The sequence below is a fragment of the Alligator sinensis genome, unplaced genomic scaffold (genome assembly GCF_000455745.1).
Source record: "Alligator sinensis unplaced genomic scaffold, ASM45574v1 scaffold1450_1, whole genome shotgun sequence".
In the NCBI taxonomy this organism is placed as follows: Eukaryota; Metazoa; Chordata; order Crocodylia; family Alligatoridae; genus Alligator; species Alligator sinensis.
The window spans coordinates 344,147-364,567 of NW_005842873.1; the positions used below are offsets into that span (position 1 = coordinate 344,147).

Sequence of the window (20,421 nt, forward strand, 5' to 3'; positions counted from 1 at the left end):
CGCCCCTCCAGACCGCTGGCCGCCTGCCCGAGGCGCGCGGTGTCGCCACAGAGCTGCGTCGTGGCCCCTGCGATCCGCGCCGCGCGGCACCGCACTCCCCTACCCTGCCGGGAGCGGCTCTGTCCTCTCTGCGCCCACACGGGCGCGGGCGCTGCCCCGGGACAGCTGAGCGCCAGGACGCAGCTTCCAGGCAGCTGGACCAGCTGTTGCGGTGGCAGCTGACGTGAGCCCTGGGGTTTCGCGGTGCTCCGGCCGGGGGCTCCATGCGTGCAGCCCGTCGCACTCTGCTCTGTACACACGCACGTGTGCGCAGCCCCTGCTTGCTCGGCAGCGTATTCAGCGTGTTCGCTGCTGTCCGAGCGTGCAAGGACTCGCCTTTACTTTCTGTCCTGAGCGGCTGGCGAGAACAGGCGTCCGGTCCCCCCAGGGCAGCAGGCCCATTTCCTCTGAGGGCTCCCTGAGGGTTTGTGGGGTTCTCCGTGGCGGAGCTGTAAGGTCCAGTGGTGGTGCTGGTCAGACTGGGGTTTGCTAGCGGAGAGCAGCCCCTCGAGAGCACCATGCCGGTGAAGCCCAGATTGCTGCAGCACGGCCGTGGGGAGAGGACCCAGGGCTCGGCGGCCAGGCTTGGGTTTGTCGCGGTCGTACCAAAGTGGGGCGTGCGCTCAGTACCCGTGGGGGCGTCCCCGCCCTGCCTGGCAGCCGCAGTGCCGTGGCAGACCGGGATGCTCGCTTGTTCCTGCGGTGCTTTCACTTTCAGAACAAACTAGGAAATTAGTGAAATTAATAGTTGTTGTTTTTGTCTTTTTCTGAAAGTTTGTCCTGCATCCCTTGCTAGGCTGCTTATCTCAGCCCTCGCTCTTTACTGCCTTAAAGTAGTGATTTTCAGCCGGGGCACAGGGCGCCCTGGAGCGACACCAGACCCTTTGAAGGGTGCTGTGCGGTGTGAAGAGATAAGCCAGGTATGAGGAGATAAGCTAAGTAGATAAAGGCAGGCTCGGGTGTGTCCCTGCCTGGGTAATCCCCCCACCCTGGCTGCCCAGCCATTGTAATATATAAACTCACTTTTTTGAAACTGGGTGTTGCTCAATTTGCAGACGTTGTGGCGGGGTCTCAAATCCAAAAAAGGTCCGGAACCAACCACTGCCTCCAAGCAGTGCAACGTACGCACAATTTCACAAGCTGGCTCGGGGTGTGGTGGGGGCAGCTGGGGAGGATGGTCGGGTTTGCCCGACTCTGGAATCGAGACAAGTGAAGATGGTTAGTCCATGGTTCCCTGGGAGTGAGCGGTGTGAGGGACTTCCACCCCTTTCCCACATGTTGAAACTGTGACCCAGACTTTTTTCCTGCTCTGCTAGAGGAGTGACTTGAAGCCTCCTGCCCACCTCCTTTTCCTTCAGGCGCTTTATGCTGCTGACTGTAGTACTGTGCTGTTTAATGAAGTTCACACCCTGCGTTGATGATGAATTGTTACCGAATGTTGTGTTACCAAACAAGCACAGAAATGAACGGAAAGGATGCTTCTTCGTTAAGTTACTACAACGGAAGAACAGAACAGAAGGTCTGTGGAGCTTCGTGTTGGGTCACAGATGAGGTCTGATCTTTGCTGTTCTTGCTGTCCAGCTACACGGTTTGCCTCACAGGTTACTGATCACCTGCGCTGCGGTCTGCACCCTGCAAGTGGTCTAGTTTAAATCACTGGTGTCAAACTCACCTTGCATCCTGCGCTGGCTCTGGACCCTGGGGCTTCCAGGCCAGATCCAGCTTGGGACACGCAGTGGCAGCAACTCTGGTTCTGGCACGGGGGTTACAGTGGCACTGGCTCCAGCATGGCATGGCCATGGGACCAGTGTCTGAGGCGCTGGGGCCGCAGCAGTAGTGACAGACAGAGCTACCTGGGCTGCATCATCCCTGGCTTGCACTGCTGTGGCCAATCGCCGCGTGCACCAGGGTCCGAGGTCCCTGGAGTCTGCAGCAGGCCATGCCTCTTGCCCCACAACTTCTGGTGGCCTACCAATAGCCCAGCAGGCTGGATTGAATGGCTCTGTGGGATGGATCTGGCCCACAGGCAGTGCATTTGGCACCCCTGTTTTAAGTGGGGAAAAGAAAAGAGCCCGTTTCAGCGGAAAGCTCAGCATTTCAGAAAGCCAGGGATCGTCCTTCCTTCCCTGAGAGGATAGGTTGTTTTGAGGCTTCCACAGTGTTTCACTGAGGTATTTACAATCTCTCTTAAGAAGATTATCCCCGTAGGGAGAACGTACCATTCTCCCAGTCCCTTCTAAACGTCACAGAGGGGCAGGCCTTCATCAGACTACTGAAATCTGCAACCAGCTGTGAGTGTGAGCTTTCAGAAAGTTCCAGGGAAATATAGGGAATGGGATAAAATGCACGTGTATGTAGAGATGTTTTTAGTGACTGCTGCCATGTGCAGCACAGTCAACTGTGGTTGCTCTGAGAGTAATCTTGCGTTTATGTTGTCTCTTGCGTGCTTTCTGTTTCCACCGTAACGTGGGCGTTTTGCTTTTGGGACCGTCGGACCATAGTTGTGGACATCTTATGAATGTGTGCAAAACTTGAATTCTTTTTATGGTTAAAAGGGGGAAACAAAAAGTTCTTGTTGGTGGTTTTTTGTTGTGTTTTTTTTTTAATCTAGGAGATCTGGTACTCGGGTAGGTCGAGGTCTTAAATTTAGTGAGCTTGTTTGTAAACAGTGTCAGTCAATTAATTAAAGGAGATTCAAGATAAACATTAGTAAGAAATATTTTTGTTAAAGAGGGAGGCCACTAAAACTATAGAAATGACTAGTAACTTGAGCTTGAATTCTGATTGTTCATATTTTGTGCGAGTCGGAGACTGAAGTGGTCTCATGTCTTTGCTCTTGCCCAAAGAGAGGTACGCAGTGGGTTGAAGTTTAGTGAAGGTTTATCTCTATAAACATGTCTGGGAGCTTCTTTTTTTTTAATATTGTATGTCTTAAATAACGGAATCTAGGTTTCTGCATCTGAACTAATAGCACATACTGTTTGTTACCTTAGTAAGATTTTAGACATTGGGGTACTTATTGTCTAGCTTCAGCGTTATAAGGATCACCTAAGATTGCTGTATGTTACAGGTTTCCTGTCTGCTTACTGAAGAGCATTTCCTGGGCTGTCCATCCTTGCATGGGTCATTGTGCAGGTGCATCTCTGCCTTTCAGGATTGCATATCATCCTGTTGGCAACTTGAGGGTTGTTTAACTGGACAGATGCAAGCAGACAGGCGCTCTGGAGTAGAATTGGGAGCTCGTTTACATCGGATATCTTTTGGTTGATTTCAGGGCAATAGACCCTCTTTTAGTGACATGTCAGCTGGACTATTTAGTAGCTGAAATTAGTGTGTCTAGCCAGATGCACATGTACGAGCCCTTAAGTCGTGAAGAAAAATGGTATTTTGCGTGTGCAATATCTACTCTCGTGCATTTTGGCATTCTCGGCTAATATATTAAATTTGGCAAAGGCCTCATTCCTCAAAGGAATACACTCATGCCAAGTTTCAACTTCAAAACGGAAGTTTGAGTTACTAGATTGCATGAGTGTTTGAAAATATTTCCTGAAGTACGGAACGCTCTTTGCATTAAGAAATGCAGACCTCGGGGATTTTTTTGAGATTCCTCAAAATATACTTACCTTTGAGTTGAGAACCAGCACGAGAAACTTGCATTCCTAAGGATGCATTTGTGTGAAGAGAGGCTTGTAATTGAAGTGCCCCTTCAAGCACGATGCTTGCTTCGTGCTAAGTGGTTCACAACATGGGTTTTGAGGGATATATTGATATAAGTCTGTAGAAGTTTAGGGTGGTGTGCTAATTCATGCCATGTCTTGTATGAATGAATGAAGGAAGAACCAAGCCACTGTAAGGCAAATGTTGAGGATTATATTAAATCAGTCTGTTCTCAGAAATGGGCTTTACCAAAATGTATGCGGTTGTATTTGTCTCTGTCACTTCCCTGTTTGTACCCTCTGTTGTCCTTAGTGACACAGGAAACAAGGAAAGAGATGTTTGTCGTTTTAACTTCAGAAGTGTTTGGTGTGATAGGCTAATAAAAGAGCCACATGGAGCTGATACAGAGGAAAAAGTTTGCTTACCGTATGTAAATGCATTAAGTTACCATGGTTCAGGGTCTGGGCTGGTTACTTCTTAGGGGAGATCTGCAAAAGCAAGCAAACAAAACCCCAGCCTGGAGTGTTGCAGCAAGTAGCCCTGGGGGTTGCACAGGTGGGAGTTTTCCTTTTTGAGTTCAAGAAACAAGCACGCTTGTAAAGGGCGCATGTTTGCCTGAAGAATGGGGTCTTTCTGTGGATTCATAGAAGAGGGCCCTGAGCCCTTGTGATGAAGATGATGCCACTCTTTATGAAGAGTAGGAAGGGCTAGCCCTTCAACTCCCGCCTAAATTGGAACTTTGAACATAACCTTACTTGGCTCTCTTTCACTGTCAAATGGAGAAGTTCTTCTTCCCTTATGGACAAACTGTCCTGTAATGTTGCTGGTGTAGTGGCTGCCTTTTAGTGGCTAGTAAGTGATCAGTAAGGGTTGTATTTATACGTGTACAAGTCGCACGTATTTAAACTGTGCACATGCAGTTATGGCTTATGCGTCTGAGGCTTGGTGAGTGTGCAGTAGAAAGCAAAGGACGCTGATAGCACATCAGCATGCTAGACCTGCCTCCTTCCCCGTGAGTTTGTCTGTTCACTTTAGCAGTTGTTTTGAGTACACACTGCAGCCGCCTTCCTGCACTTTTCCCATGTCCCACAAAAATTACTTCAAGGCGTGATTTTATAGAGTGGCTGAATGACCAGAATGCAATACTGCTGTTGTATAATAAAACTTCTCCTGCTGCACCTTTTCCTTCATCCAAATAGGACTGCTTATCTGAAAATTAAACATTTTTTCATCTGAGATGTTTCATCTCAGAAGTTGAAGGAATAACTTCTAGTCTCTAAAATGTGGGTTTATTTAGAGAGCTGAAAACGGCCTTGCTTCCCACCCTGAAGTTCTAAGTAGATAATTTGGTGTGATATATGGAGGCTTAAATCTCATCCCTTTGTTGTCCCGTGTGTTGTCCATAGTCCGTCCCCCGTGTCCTCCCTCCCCGTGTGTGGACAACTTGCTAAAAAGATAGTGACAGTTCTTCAGAAAGTGACATGCATCCCCTTCATCCGTCCTTCGGTAGATTGTGCTTTGCATAATTTTAGCAAGCCAAAGAGAGCATTTAAATAAAACGTTTGACCCCCCCAACTCTGTGTTTCCATGGCCTTTGGGCGCCTGTACACATGCAAATGCTCTGGACTGGGTTTACTCTGGGCTAAACTCACCCCAGGCAGACGTCTGCATGTACAGGGAAGCAGAAGCAGATTTGCTGTTCATGGCAGCAGTATGCTCCTGCAGCAGCCAGGGGCAGCTCTAGGCTTCCCGTGTGTGCCTGCCCAGGGGGCTGGTGCTGGGATCATGGGTCCAGGAGACAGCTGTCCCCTGCCCCCAGGAGCTGCCAGGGTAGGCTCTGCCACCGTGGGGACAGTGTCCCCCTGCCCTGGCAGCAGGCAGCTCCCAGCCCTCACTCCACAATCACAGTTGCAGAGCTGGGAGATTCCTATCTGCCGGCCATAGCTCTGCAGTCGTGGGGCCTGAGCTTGGGAGTTTCTTATCTCCCAGCCTGGGCCCTGCAACTGCGGAGCTAGGGCCGGCAGACGAGAATCTCCCAGCCCCCGCTCCCTGATCGTACTCGTGAAGCGGCGGCTGGGAGCCCCATGTTGCAGGGGCAAGGGGACATTGTCCCCTCAGAGGCTGTGGTGGTGGGCAAGGAGCAATGTCGCACCCCCTGCTGCCCAACTGACCAGGAGCACATTTAGTCCATCAGCTGTCTACATGTGCACTACTGTGCAGGAAGTAATCATGAGTAAATTTGCTGCTTGCTTACTGCACAGTAATTTGATCTAATCTCAAGTAAAGCATCTCATGTAGATGTACGCCCTTCAGTACTAAATGTTTGTTAGAGATGCTCTTACTCTCTGTTTTTATTGGGGGATACTAATGGGTATGAGAGTTTTTTAAGACAAGTAGTGAAGCTAGCTGTCCTATAAAAAAAAGTTCTTCTGTACTCTACTGTGTATGTACAACTGGACTTCTCTGTAATTCACACTAAAGGTAGCTCCTCAAATGCTGGGGAAAAGCCAAAAAAGCAAATGTAGTTAAAAATACGATTCGGCCTTTAGAAAATTCCATGCGAGGATCTCAGAACTCAAGGATTTTTGTGTCCGAATGCTTATGTAAAGCAAGTAGTATTTCCATTTTACACGTGGCGAAAGTGGACTATGTAGGGTAAGTGCCTTACGTTCCACAAAGTCTGTAGGGTGGCTGGGAACAGAACGGTTTTGTTCAACGTCTTCATCAACAACCTGGAAGATGGGATGCAGTGCACCCTCAGCAAGTCTGCAGATGAGGCCAAGCTGTGGGGAGCAGTACATACACTGGAGGACAGGGCTAGGGTTCAGGGTGACCTCAACAAATTGGAGGATTGGGCCAAAAGCAATCTCATGAGGTTCAACAAGGACAAGTGCAAAGTCCTGCACTGAGAAGGGAACAGTCCCCTGCCCCGGTGCGGGCTGGGGACTGACGGGCTGGGCAGCAGCTCTGCAGAAAAGGACCTGGGGTGACAGCAGGCAAGAAGCTGAACAGGAGCCCGCAGCGTGCCCTTGTTGCCAAGAAGGCTGCCGGCATCATGGGCTGCGTTGGTAGGGGTGTTGCCAGTAGGTGTGAGGTAGTGATTCTTCCCCTCTGCTCAGCACTGGGGAGGCCACATCTGGACTCATGGTCCCTTCCAGCCCCCATCCCAAGCCCGCCAATTTTGCTGTGGCTTGGGATGGTCTAGATGCTCTTACCGTAACTTGTTTTTCTTGTGCCATCCACAAAGAAGCTTTTTAAATATTTTTGTTGTTTTAACTTTGGAAGCTTTTGAAGCACACGATCTTGATTTGCTTCAAGAGAACAGTATGGCAGTGGTCTGTAATCGTACAATATGTTACCTGATGACGTGGTAGCGTGCTAGAGTTCTTAATTTATAGTCGCAGAGGAAGCGTGTGGTCAGTCCCATGTAAAAGTAGGACAGTCTTTTAAACTTCATTGTAATTTAGATTTTTGGGGACGGGAAACATTTTTCTTCCTCTGGCTTCATGAGTAAAATATTACGTCCCGTCCTAAAACGTACTTCACGTTTTTACCAGAAAATTAACTTTTCGTTGCATGTTAAGGTTTGATGCGAGTATTCCTTTCTTCCTATGAAATAACCCTATTTTGACAGTTTTCTCAGTAAGGAACTTTGTCCTTGGGAGAGTATAACTTGGTTTCCCAAGAGCTTAGATACTGAGTTACACTGCTGTATCTTCAGGCTAGCAGAGTTGGGGACACGAGATGAGGTGTTGTGTGTAGTGTTACTTACAGTATTTGAAAGCTAGCACTGAAAATGAAATAACCGGCAAGCGGAGAAGTTAAGGGTTTTTTAAAGACGTTATAATCCACTAAATAGAATATTGTGCTGGCTTTACTGAATATACACAGTTTTGTAAATGTAGTGCTTCAAAGAAAGTCCTGAGGCACCTCGTCTTCATGGCTTGGGTGCACACTTCCCGTGTAGTCCTGTTGTTGTTTGTCCTATTGTAGCTTCTTGTGATCTGAAATAGTTACTTGTTTTGTCTCTTTTATTCACGGGCAAGTTTTTTGCCCCATCTTTTAAAGGGCCTTGACTTTCTAATGCTACTGTATCGTGTGAACATGCGCTTCAGATGGGAACCCAAGAAGCACTTGAATACTGTGCCTGAAAATTGTGAGGCTCAATCCCCCCCTCCGCACGCACGCGCTTTGTCATCTGCCTCGTGATTTAGCGTAGGAGAGCTGCTGTCGTAATAAGGACGGGTTTTTGCTGCGATGTTTCATTTTGTCACAGGGCTCCTTAACGTGCTTTAGTTATCGCTGGTCAGTGAAAGTGCTTTGCTTTGCATATCTAGACCATTGGTTTATTACAGCATCTCTCCTGGAATTATCACCTGTTCGTCCATAGCTAACTGAGCTGAGCTTTCGTTTGTGAGGACAGTCCCAAAGATCTCGTTGCTTGGGAGACTCCCAGACATAAATGAGCAAGCACTTCTTGTTCATTTGGGCACTGACATTGTTGATCGTTTCTGGAGATAATCACTGTTACAACATCATTGTCCTGAGCATGTGTTGACACTGCAAGGATCTTACTAACTTCCTCTGCTGCCCTGGAGTAAGGGCGCTGCTTCTGTTTCAAGTACTCTGGGGAGGCTGTTATTAATTCTGAAGCTTGTCTATGTGGGCACGTTTTTAAAACGGATTACTTTAACCTGTCTGAGGATCTCCATGGAGACAGGAGCCTAGCCTTATTTGAAAGCTCCGCCCTTCAAGAGGGATTTCCTTGCCGAATTTAAGGTTGGATGACATAGGTTTTAACGCGGTATGCGAGTGTCTTGTCTGTGATTCCTAGTGGGTTTTTTTTCCAATTTCCAACGCGCATTGCGTATCGTAAATCAAGTTGATGTTGTCCGTACCCGGTTCATTTCTTTGCAGGTACCGTTACAACTCGCTGAGAATTTAGCTATGATTCAGGAAACCCCCGCGGCACTGAGGCGTACCTTGGAAGAATCGATGACTAGAGCATAAGCCAGTATTTCCGAATGATAGAATTGTGTAGTTGTTAGCGGTTGTACCCGTGCTCTAAATATTCCCTGCAAGAGGGCCTGGATGTGCAGCTGATAATTAGTGACTTGAAACCTGCATGTCTGTTGTAGTCTTATCCTTCCTTCCAAACCATCCTTTTTGAGCATGCTTCAAAACTGTGAGCATTTCACTACAGTTATACCCCTTATTCAACCACCTTTCCGTGGAGTAGTTCATGGTAGGCAGCCTCCAGGTTTTTGAAGGCAGGGAATGTTGTCATGCCGTAGCAGGGTTTATGGAAACAAACTGAGTAGTGTGACACCCATTTCTTTCAGGTACGTGACCCATTAGTTTAAATGTAATATCTTCCAGAAACTTTTCCTGCCATGGTTTGTGCCCCTGGGTTTAGTTCTTGATGTGTTTCGCAGGGGCAATTACTTAACTGATCTCCATTGACAAGTCAAGGTCATCTTTTTCTGTAGGCTAGTTCTGCTCGTCTTCAGGACACCTAACAGAGCAGACTTAAAAGTCAAGAAGTCATTTGAATGTCCTTCCATCAGTTTATCTTGGGTTTCTTCCCCTTCTCTGGTGCATTGGGTGCCATTCAGACTTCTTCACGGACAGTACGGCAAGACTACTTCACTGACAATACAGGTTGATTTTGTGTTATTCAGAAGTCGGTGAAAGACTTCACATGTTGCACTGCAGTTCATAAAAAGCGGGATTTGTCCACTGGAGGGGGAAGGCCTCTTTATCAGCTTGCCCCTTTCCAAAAGCTTTGGCTGAAATCCTGCTGTGCCTGGACCTGTTCAGGTTTGTAACGATGATGCTGTTAATCTTAGTTCGGTTTTCAACTACCTGATCAAATTAATCAGCTTGAAGATGGTTTTATATGTGTATTCGGATTATTATATTTTCCTCTTAATCAATATGCCAGAATCATAAAGGTTTTCATTCTATTTCCCCCCCCTCAAAACTAAAGACAGGTGCAATTTTTTGTGTTGCAGTTGGTGTCATCAGGTGTCCAATATGCCGCCAAGAATGCAGACAAATCGACCTTGTGGACAACTACTTTGTGAAGGACACATCAGAAGCACCGAGTAGCTCTGATGAAAAGTCAGAACAGGTGAGGTTTTTCTCCATTTCTTGCTGAAAGTCGTGTCCTCCTTGGTGCATGTGTTTTGTACGTCGCGTCATCTAAAGAAACAAAGCACTTTTACTGCTTTTTATTTAGATTCAGTGAAGACCGTATGGGGAAAGAGTATCTCTCCCTGACTTTTGTTTCTGCTTTTAGGTGTGTACCAGTTGTGAAGATAATTCTAGTGCTGTTGGTTTTTGTGTGGAGTGTGGGGAATGGCTGTGCAAGACGTGCATAGAAGCTCATCAGCGAGTAAAATTTACTAAAGATCATATGATCAGAAAGAAAGAGGATGTCTCTTCAGGTAAGCTTGCTGATGTCTTACTTAGCCACCTGTAGCGTAGGAATAAAAACCATAGTCAATTCTTCTGTGTACGTGTGTCATGGGAAGGATGAGCTGAATGCTGATCGGGAGCGTAAGCTTCCCAGAAGGATAGGGACAGATCCAGATCAGTGTAACTGGCGCTGCCTGAAGAGTGGAGGAAATTTCTAGGTGTGAAATGAGCTGAAAATGGCTTGCTCTGATAATGCTTCATTAAGTGAAAGGTTTCATGATGGAGTGTGTAAATACAGAAAATGAAAGGGGGCGAGGCTGTCACCTGGTAGAGTTTGGTCAGGAGAGCGTGAGGGGCACCCCTTTAACAAAGGAATTGATTTGCCTGCGCAGTCTGTACCATGCCGGATGTCCTTCATGACAAAGCTTTTAGTGCCGTGGAGTCTGTCCAGCTGGGGTAGAGTGAATAGCCTTCTGATCCGGCCGATGCATCAGTACAGTTATTAACGAAGTCTCTACTTCGGCGCTTTTCTGGTTCCCTTTGCCAGTAGGAGCCAAGGGCACTTCTGGGGAACTGGTAGTTTTCTTTAAGAATGGGTGAGGTCAAACGCCAACACTGTTGCATGTGCTGATATCCATGTTTACTTGTAGCCTGTGAGCCAGGACCACAAAGTTAAAGGTTCTTCTCTACAGCCCTTTATATGCTGGGGGTTACCTGCCAGAGGCTTTCATGAAGGCTGGAGGTAGCCTGTGGCCCTGGTACAGTAAACTAAAGGATGTCACTGTGGCATCAGCACCGTTAAGCAGAGGTGGAATTTGTGGTACGCTTCTAGGACCATCACAGTTTGTTCTTTCATAGTTTCATACTAGCTAGGGTCAGGAGGGACCTGAACAGATCATCTAGCCTGACCTCCTGCCACAGGCAGGAACGAATGCTGGGTTCACAAGACCCCAGACAGGTGAGCGTCCAACCTCCTCTTCAATTTGCTCAAGGTAGGAGCGAGGACCACTTCCCTGGGAAGTTGGTTCCAGATTTTGGCCACCCTAACTGTAAAATATTGCCTTCTGATCTCGAACCTAAACCTGTTCTCCATCAGCTTATGACCATTGTTATTTACTACCTGCACTTTCAGTTAGCACAGTTGTGCTAAATTACACGCATGAACGATATAAAATTGCATATTTAAATTGGAAGTGTCAGTCCTTTAAATTATCGTTCTGCTTCAGAGTGCACAACTTAGTGGAATAAAATAGGGACAATCCCGCTCTTCTTAGTGCTGTCCCCAGGGTGTGCCTCACAGCTCTGCCTTTGATTCGTTTCCTTGCAAACAAGGGCAAAGAGCTGTCACTTAACAAGTGTTGAGCCTACAGAACCGGGATGTATTGTCGGGCGGTAATTAGGGCAAGACAGACAGGTGTAGATATCGTGCTTGGAAAACAGTGAGGACATGTAACTGAACTGTGTGGTTGCCGTTTTGACCATGCTGCAGGAACTCCTGGCTGTGCCAACATCATTACTGATAACCTACAGCATCTGCTAATGCTGAAACGTGTACCTTTGCAAAGAAAATTGATTTTTCAGGAAATTTTTATTTCTGCTTCAAATGTTACATCAACTGCTAATTTATAAAACCTTATGTGGGTATGTGTTCAAAATGCTAGATCCTATTGGAAGTAGCCCAGCCTAGTAAAGTCACAGTAAGAGAGGCTACCAAAATAGAAATGATGCAGTTCTTGATGGAACATGGTATGAAAGTTATGACTGTCAGGATAAGCGGACCTTTTCTTCTTTAGCACTTTGGGCAAGGGGTTGCAGGAAAACACCACTTGAATATTTAGAACTGTTCTACTATGGTAATCTTTCCTTCAAAAAAGAAAAAAGAGGTTGGCATTTATGAAATGCAAAGAGCCTAGAGCCAGAATTTGCATTCCCTGCAGTACAAATGACATACAGTTATACTTGGTGATATCTTCAGGTATAGTGAATGATTTACTCGTTTACACGCTCAGAGGAAACAATCTGTTGTTTCTCTGGTATTCTGGCCATGTGAAATAATGCTGTGAAGTCTTTCAAATTCCTTTTAATAGTCTTAATTTGGGTTTCATGAACTGTCTTTCATTGCAGTAACTTGTCTGATATAACAAGCTTCAGAAAGTACTTGACAATCCAGGAAAATGTTCAATCGTTTTTTCCCCCTCTTTAATCTGTATCTGCTTGATCTTCTAAAGACTGCTTCCTTACCTCCAACCCCCTCCATAAGCTTCTTCTAAAGAGATTTGGGTAGTATAGAAACCCAGACAAATATTTCCCCTTACCCTTCATCTGGTTGGGTGTAAAATTACTATTATCCAGCCCAGGTGGAGTGCAAATAACTAGATGGTTACTAATACCAAGTTCCTGAGTATACACAATATATACACTGACATGAATTGAATCAGTCGTTTGTGACTTACTGCTGTTTGTCAGGGTTTGGAAGAGGTCACTTAGAAGACCCCAGGGTGCTTGACAGCGTAAAAGTTTGAGGCACACGTGAAGCGCCCGCGCGTCTTTAGAACCGAGCAAAGCCACGTGGCCGTACTGCGGGATCACGGAGGCTTTGGTCAGACGTATCTAAGAGAATCCTAGAGGACTGACTTGTGGGTTTTTTTGGAAGAAGCGGGGAGCCCTCTTTTTCTTAAACTATAACAAACCTGGAAATTCTTCATAACCACTGTAAATATTTTAATGAATGCATATTTACAGTCACTTACACAGCCGAGGCTGAGAATAGGTTTGTAATTGGCTTTGGCAGAGCTCTCAAATCTTACTCATAATGGCAGTTACCAACTTTGCTCTTCAAACTGTCTTAAACTATATTTTAAAATGCGAAAATGGTTTGTTTTTAAAAACAGAGGCCGTGGGAGCATCCGGTCAGCGTCCTGTTTTCTGTCCTGTCCACAAACAAGAACAGTTAAAACTTTTCTGTGAAACATGTGACAGACTGACATGCAGAGACTGTCAGTTATTGGAACACAAAGAACACAGGTACAAATATTAACATGTCTTAACTCCTGTGGTGCCTTTTCTTAGAAAAAGAAGTGAAGTTAATCTCAAGCATTTGTGCCTTGAAAAACTGCTGCATTTATTCTTCACGGGACTGCAGTGCTCGCTTGGACAGGGAAACCCTGCTAGGGGTACTGGAAGTCATAAGGGTAGCGCGCTAGCAGAGCTACGCTGGGCCTCCAGGGGTGGATGCAGAGCTGCTAGTCAGGCGTGCTGTGAACGGACAGTGGCGGTTACAGCGTTAACCTGCCTGGTATCTGCTAGCTTGGCAACTTCAATCAGGTCACAAATGAAATATTCATAAAATATAATTTGGCACAAGCCTGTATCTTTAAAGTCAATGTTATTTTTAAAAAAAGCAAAGTTTATAGTAATGAATCACGGGAGAGGTTGCAATGTTGGTAAAGGCATATTTTAACATGTGTACTGTAACAGTTCTTCAATTTAGGATTAAATCGTGTCAAGGTTTGTGTCATAGATTAATGTATTTTCCCAACACAAAGGGCTAAAGCCCTCCACCTGGTCTTGGTCTACTGCTTGATTTTTTTTTTTTTAAACTGGCCTTATTCCCCGTCAAAATGTTAACTGAGAATTTGTTTTCCCCTCTTTGCATCCGCTGAAGAGCAGGAGAGACTAGTGAGGGTTGTGCTGTGCAGTGGTACGAGAAAGACGTTCATGCGCATACTTGTACATTCAAATCACTGGCTCTACAGATCAACCCTGATCCTTGGCGTTAGCCAGCCCTTGCCAAACCGCCTGCAGCACTCGAACTCTGGACAGCACGTATATCATACCCCTGGCAAGCTGCTCTTCAAGTTTATTTGGAAAATGCTTTGAAATGGCTAATTTTGGCGGTTTTTCTCATCTGCCCAGTATATTCAGTAACCTTATAGAATATTACGGCAGTTAAACACTCTTCACTTTAAATTCTAAATTACTAGAGTTTGATAACTTAAGCCACTGCGAGATCTCTGGTCAAGTTTTTTTCATGTTGTAAGCATCCTCAAAATGCAGTTGTCCAAAATTTTTGGTCTCCAGGGTTTGCTAACTAGTGCTTGCTGGGTAGCCTGTCTCACATCTGCCTGTTGTGCACGTGACGCTAACTGATTAACAATCCATAAATAGATGCATCTCGTTCTGCAGCATACTCTCTTCCATAAGGCTTCTCTGATAACCTCCTTTCAGTTACCCCTAAATAGAAATGGTCTGTAAAATGTTTCTTCTGTGTACAGCTGCAAATTGCAGCTGGGTAAGACGGCTGCCTCTTTTATCATTAAGTGATAAAAGTGAAATTGAGGACTTTTATAGAGGTCAGTAAAAGGTTGAAGCAAAATCATAGCAGGTGAAAACAAGAACTGATTTTTATCTTCTGCTTATTCCTCACCTGAAAACCTAATCCTCTGTAACGAAGCAGACCTTTGAAATCAACATCTGAGCAGCCGTTCCATTTCTAGAGACCTTTAAGGGTGGGAACCAGTGGGCATCGCGTTGTCCTGGAGCAATAGACACACATTGAGTTGCTGGTTTTTAAGTCCTTTGCAGCAGAAGTACTTTAGAAACCCCAGGAAGACTGTCCTTATTCCAGTAACTCTTATTGCATGAGTTGGGCCAAAAGTTTCATGATAAGTAATTTTAGTGACATTTAGCTGGGTCTTTCGTTGTGGCATCTTTGGTAAAAATAGATAAAGAACATGTGCGTTTCTGGTTGTTCAAACAGGTCTTTGAGAGCTGTTGCATATTTGTGGGCCATGAACCCCATTAGTTTGTAATGGCTTGGCAGCTACAAGCTGCTCTCCTGGACCAGGACACTAGGTTCTTGCAACAGTTCTTGAAATACCCATAGGTAGGGATGACGTTGGTGCTGATTTTGAGATACCATACTCTTGTATTTCAAACCTGTTGCTGGTTTCAAGTGGATAGCAGTTTGCAAAAAAACCAAAAGCAACACCAGTCTGGTATAAGTAGCAGTCCCTTGCCAAAGTGTTTATTGCACAAGCGTGATCCAGTTGAAGCAAGGCGTTTGCATTACCTTAATTATGGATCCAGGTGTTTCTCAGGATTAATTAGCCAGGCCCCAATTGCTCTTTTAGTTTCCTTATGAAACTTACTCCTCTGATCAGCGATAGCTTTTGAGCAGAACATTGATGCTTCTGATCTGTCTCGAAACTATTTTTCTTCCATTTGCTAAAACTTCCTGACCTGAAAAGTGCTGGCACTTTCTGTAGTGAGGGTGGTGAAAAGCATATTCTGGGACTCTTGGGTAGGATTCCTTATGCCATTGCTACGTTACGCCTGAGAAGTTTGAGGTTTACATACAGCCAAGAGAATGATAACCAAGTCATTCCCTTTGGAAGTCCGTAAGCAGAGTTTTGGGTGACGCGCTGGAAGGCATGTGACAAAAAAACAAATCGCAGCTCTTCCAAGTTTTAAATTCTCCTTTTTATCCTTAAGTTACTTGTCCTGCTTCTCTTCTGTCCCATCTTGCAGTGCCCTGAATTAATTAGGAAAACACCCCTCATTTAGGGTAAATGTAGCAGAGGGCGTAGTTTTTATCCTGCCCCCCCCCCCCCCCCAAAATACTGAGGGGAAGCTGTTGTAGACGCAGTCTTTTCTGTTGGATTTTTAGCATGTGGGCAATTATAGAGCAAAAAAGTCTTTCGCGTGGGGAAAAACTGAAAACGTAGCAGCATTTGACTTAGGCTGCTTTGGTCAAATGTGAATAGCAGTCTGAGAAGTGAAATTAATTTTCTTTGTCCTTCCTTGCATTCAGTATACTTTGGTGTTTTGTGCGTGCAATGCATTTGGTCTATGTCTATCTTTTAATGACCAGAAGGTAGCCTAATGCATTTTTTTTTCTTCGTGGATTCTTCCAGGGGCTTTCTTTCTTCAATATTGATAAAAGATAAAATTTTCATTCGTGTTAATTCTGGACTTGTTCTCTTTACCGTCTGTCCAATAAGCTGCTATGCTGTGAACTGTAATATTTTGTCCTTTCTCCCTGTGCATACATGAGTTATTTGAACATGCTCACACACATTGATACATGTGGAAGTTTGAATGTTCTTTTTTCAGGAGCTTTACGTAGGCCTTTATTGCACCATTCAGAAGTGTTGCAAATTGAACATTAATAACCACTTTGCAAAATGTCCCTTACAAATTGAAAAGTGTTAATTTCAATGCACTGTTCCATAATAAATGGTGTCCTCTCTTGTGGCTTTGAAAGGTATCAGTTTTTGGAAGAAGCATTTCAGAATCAGAAAGGTGCAATTGAGAATCTGCTAGCCAAACTTCTTGAAAAGAAGAATTATGTTAATTTTGCAGCTACTCAAGTCCAGAATAGGTAAGTACCTGCAACAGTTCAGAAGTTAATTAGACGTGTTAATGCAAGTGAACAGGGACCTACAAAAGTGCTTCAATTCTACTTTGCTCTCAAGTCGGTCGCAGTGGGCTTGCATGTGGAGTGCTTTCCGTTCTGCTGCGTGTGGGCCGCAGGGCGGTGGGAGACCAGTGGTTCAGAGATGCCGCACCAGTACAGTCGGAGTTGTGGCATGATTTCACTACGGAGTAAAAGAACCTCTACTGTTGTGGTCTCTGCCAAGTACCAGCCACAGGGCTCAATGCATCCACTTTTCAGACACCTTTTAGGGCAAAAACGGACTCTTTTTTTTTTTTGTCCGGGCATAGCTGATCCAATTGATCAGCAGAAACGGATGTTGCTGAGCCATCTGCACCCCAACCCATGAAACTTGCACCTTGGGAAACCCCTGCAAGGGGGTTCCCGGGGTTCTTGTTTGCAAGTGGGGGAACCCCCAGGAGGTCTGGGTTTGGCCACACCAGAGTGAAAGACAGGCCCTGGGAATCCCCTGCAGGGAAATTCTTGGAGTGGAGTGCGCAGTAAGCAAACAGACACCCAGTGTCATAAACTGCGACTGCCTTTGGTCAGGCACGTTTTGGGGCACTCGGACCGTGACAAGGGAGGTCTGTTCGCTCACAGCTTGTGCTGCCATAAAAACGTTTATGGCAGCACCAGGGTGATGTCTGTTTGCACCTGTTGTGCGTGCACAGGGAAAGGAGGATGCTCCTAGAAAACTTTCTATCGTTCTTTGACAAGTTCTGCCTCCCAACTCCAACTTCTTTCAAATGGTGAATAGGAAATTTGACTTTCTTTGAGTAAACAATATAATGGGCAAGGTTTGAAGATTTAAGCCATTTGAAGTACATTTCTCACAGTAGAACACATGAAGTAGAGATCAAATAAGAAATTGGAAATAAAGACACTACTTCACACTTGTTCAAGTGGGGAAAAATTTTAAAAGGAAAGCAATTAATGTCCAAAGATGAAAAGAAAACTCCACACTGTTAGGATCTGAAATCAGTCTATGTAAGCTTTTTCTCTTTGTCTGAGAATTGAATTCCAGATGACTTCCCCTAATAAGCTCGTACCTTCTAGGTTGGGGTGCTCAAACCACAGCCCACAGGCCGGATCCAGCCTGCAGAGCTGTATCGTCTGACCCACCGGCCTCCCCTGGGGTCTGGCAGGTTCGCAGAGAGGGAGCAGTGGCAGTGTAAATTGCCGCTTCCCTGCAGCTGGATTTCCAGATCTGTGGGGAGCTCCACGGACCTGATAACATGGCCCTGCAGTCTAGATCGTGTTGGCATGCAGCCAGATGTGGTAGGCAGGTGGCACGCAACCCGTAGACTGACCCCACGTTACTCCTCTGGCCCGAGGGGCCAAAAGGTTGGGAGTCTGCTTTGGATAGAAAATAAACAAGCTGCTATTCTGCATTCATCAAATAATTTAATACAGAAATTGCCTCTGCTATCCAGGGGTACAGTTATGGTGTGTAGTATTGGAGGCATGGTGTAATGAGATTGCTTGACAACATGTTTCTACTTTTTTAGGATAAAAGAAGTAAATGAAACTAATAAACGAGTAGAACAAGAAATCAAAGTGGCCATTTTCACCCTCATCAATGAGATCAATAAAAAGGGAAAATCTCTCTTACAGCAGCTTGAGGTACTGTTAAAAGCAAAAAAAGACTAGCTTTGTTCACTGCCTGAGTGCGCAGCTTGTTCTGTATAACGACTTCAGTATCAGAATTACCCCCGAGTTGTACGTTCTGGGAGTTGAAGTTCAGCTCACTGAAGTGGAACGCTTCCGAACTTGTGCCTCTGTCATGTTCGTGCTTTAAAATTTGCTCCTTTTCATAAGTCTGATGCGCCACTTCCCCCCCACCTCTCATGTACCCCTAGTGTCTAGAATATACCTTAGTTAGGTCTGCAAAATCTGCTTCTCTGAAATGGTAAATTCATACAAACGTGACGTTACTGTGACTCCTCAGTTGCTTGCTTTTGTTGCTTACCTTTCTGAGGCCTCATTCAAAACTTCCAAAAGGGTCTGCACCTCGCTTCAAAGCCTTTTTTCATTTGGGGACCCCTAAAAAATTTGGAATGGAGGTGCAGACCCTTTTGGAAATTCAGATTTTGATTGATCATAGTCATCTTTCATGGACCCCTTAGACATAGTCTGCGGACCCTCAGACTTCCCTGCTCCTCCCCAAGCACGGCTTCCTGGCTGCATTGGTGCACCATGGTCCTGACTAGGGTGAAATGTTGATGTTCGGCAGTTGCGTTGGCACGCTCCTGACAACACCAGTGAGAGAGGAAGCGGCAGCGTTCAACAGCTCACAACTGCTAAATGTGAAGGGAACATCCTGTCCCCCTGGATCTCTGAATTTTGAAGTGTTCTGAAGAAAACTGGAGTTGTTAGGACTTCATGCCAGTCTCGTATAAGAGAAAGCATTAGGAAGCTGAAATGCAAGTATCGGACCAGCGCCCTGTGCAACCTGTGCTTTCTTAATCTTGTGTATAAGAGTTGTGATCCAGGCGTAGAAGACTTTTAAATCTAAACAGCGAATGTGATTTTCTATTTCTTTGTAGAATGTGACGAAGGAGAGACAGATGAAGTTAATACAACAGCAGAATGACATAACTGGTCTTTCACGGCAGGTGAAGCATGTGATGAACTTTACTAATTGGGCCATTGCAAGTGGCAGTAGCACTGCACTACTCTACAGCAAGCGGCTGGTAAGGAAATGGCCTTGTTGCAATTTGGTTACTCGCGGGTATAACAAAAGAGAACTTTACTATCAAAGACATTTTGGAGACGTAGCTGTGTTTCACCAGCTTCCTTCCAGCAAATGGAGAACTAGTTCTTCACATGCCATAGAAGAAACCATGTAACCTTTGTGATTTCAGTAGTAATGAAAGCAGGTTTGTCCAACCCCCTGCTAGAGTTAGCTTACGTTTCGACGTGTAAGTTGCATTATAATGAAAGGAGTAAAAGCCCAGGTCCGCAAAGTTACTGGGGAATTTGCAGAAGTGCACTTCCACTTAGTCATCCGTGTAGAAAGTGGTAAGACTTCCTCATGTGAACAGTGATGGTGGAAGTCAGTTGTGTGGAGGATACTGAAACTATTGATGAGCTGAACTCTTCTTGGATGATTGGTGGATAACTACCCTCTCTCACCACTGTAATTCTATCATGAGTTAATTGGCTATTAAAAGTTATTACTGGATATCTGGCAATGCTGTATTCACTGAACAAATTCTTCTCTCAGTGTAGACACATGCAGTTACCACAAGTTTTGTTTTTGCTTCCCATCAGATTACATTCCAGTTGCGCCATATTTTAAAGGCACGTTGTGATCCTGTCCCGGCTGCCAACGGAGCAATACGCTTCCATTGTGACCCCACGTTCTGGGCAAAGAACGTTGTCAATTTAGGTGAGAAAATAACTTTTATTGGTGGCATCTGCAAGATTGGGTGGAGGAGGTTTTTCAACGTAATCTAAAGTAATATGAAACAGGAGGGAATGCCTTTCTGTAACCGTCTCTGAAGTAGAGTCCTAATGGAAACGGTTCTGGTAACTGCACGTTCCGTTTCCAGTATGTGGCCACCACAGACTCCTTAATGTTGATGCATGATGTCTCCTCACACTGACCCTGCTAACTGCCCCAAGTGCAGCCCGGCCCAGCCCCCTGCCAGGAAGAGCCCGGCACCGCTCCCGGCCCTTGCATGTAGCAGCAGCCCTTCCTTGCCCCACGCGTGCACGCAGCATCTGTCGTCGACATTCCCGGCCAGATCAGCCAAAAACAGCCAATTGCCGATAATGTCAGTTTTTTCATAGATTCATAGATGTTCGGGTCAGAAGGGACCTCAATAGATCATCGAGTCCGACCCCCTGCACTGGCAGGAAAGAGT

The 20,421-nt window shown here is 45.6% G+C and overlaps 1 protein-coding gene across 1 annotated transcript in view; it reads left to right on the top strand.

Moving 5' to 3' along the window:
- Positions 1–6,751: 6,751 nt before the first annotated feature.
- The window catches only part of TRIM33 (tripartite motif containing 33), a 31,589-nt gene continuing 17,919 nt past the window's right edge, over positions 6,752–20,421 (top strand). The window contains exons 1-8 of the mRNA XM_006035756.3: positions 6,752–6,764; positions 9,711–9,829; positions 9,998–10,145; positions 13,008–13,140; positions 16,382–16,498; positions 18,061–18,175; positions 19,099–19,245; positions 19,826–19,943. Of these exons, the coding sequence (XP_006035818.1) occupies positions 6,752–6,764; positions 9,711–9,829; positions 9,998–10,145; positions 13,008–13,140; positions 16,382–16,498; positions 18,061–18,175; positions 19,099–19,245; positions 19,826–19,943 (910 nt within the window). The remainder of the gene's footprint in view (positions 6,765–9,710; positions 9,830–9,997; positions 10,146–13,007; positions 13,141–16,381; positions 16,499–18,060; positions 18,176–19,098; positions 19,246–19,825; positions 19,944–20,421) is intronic.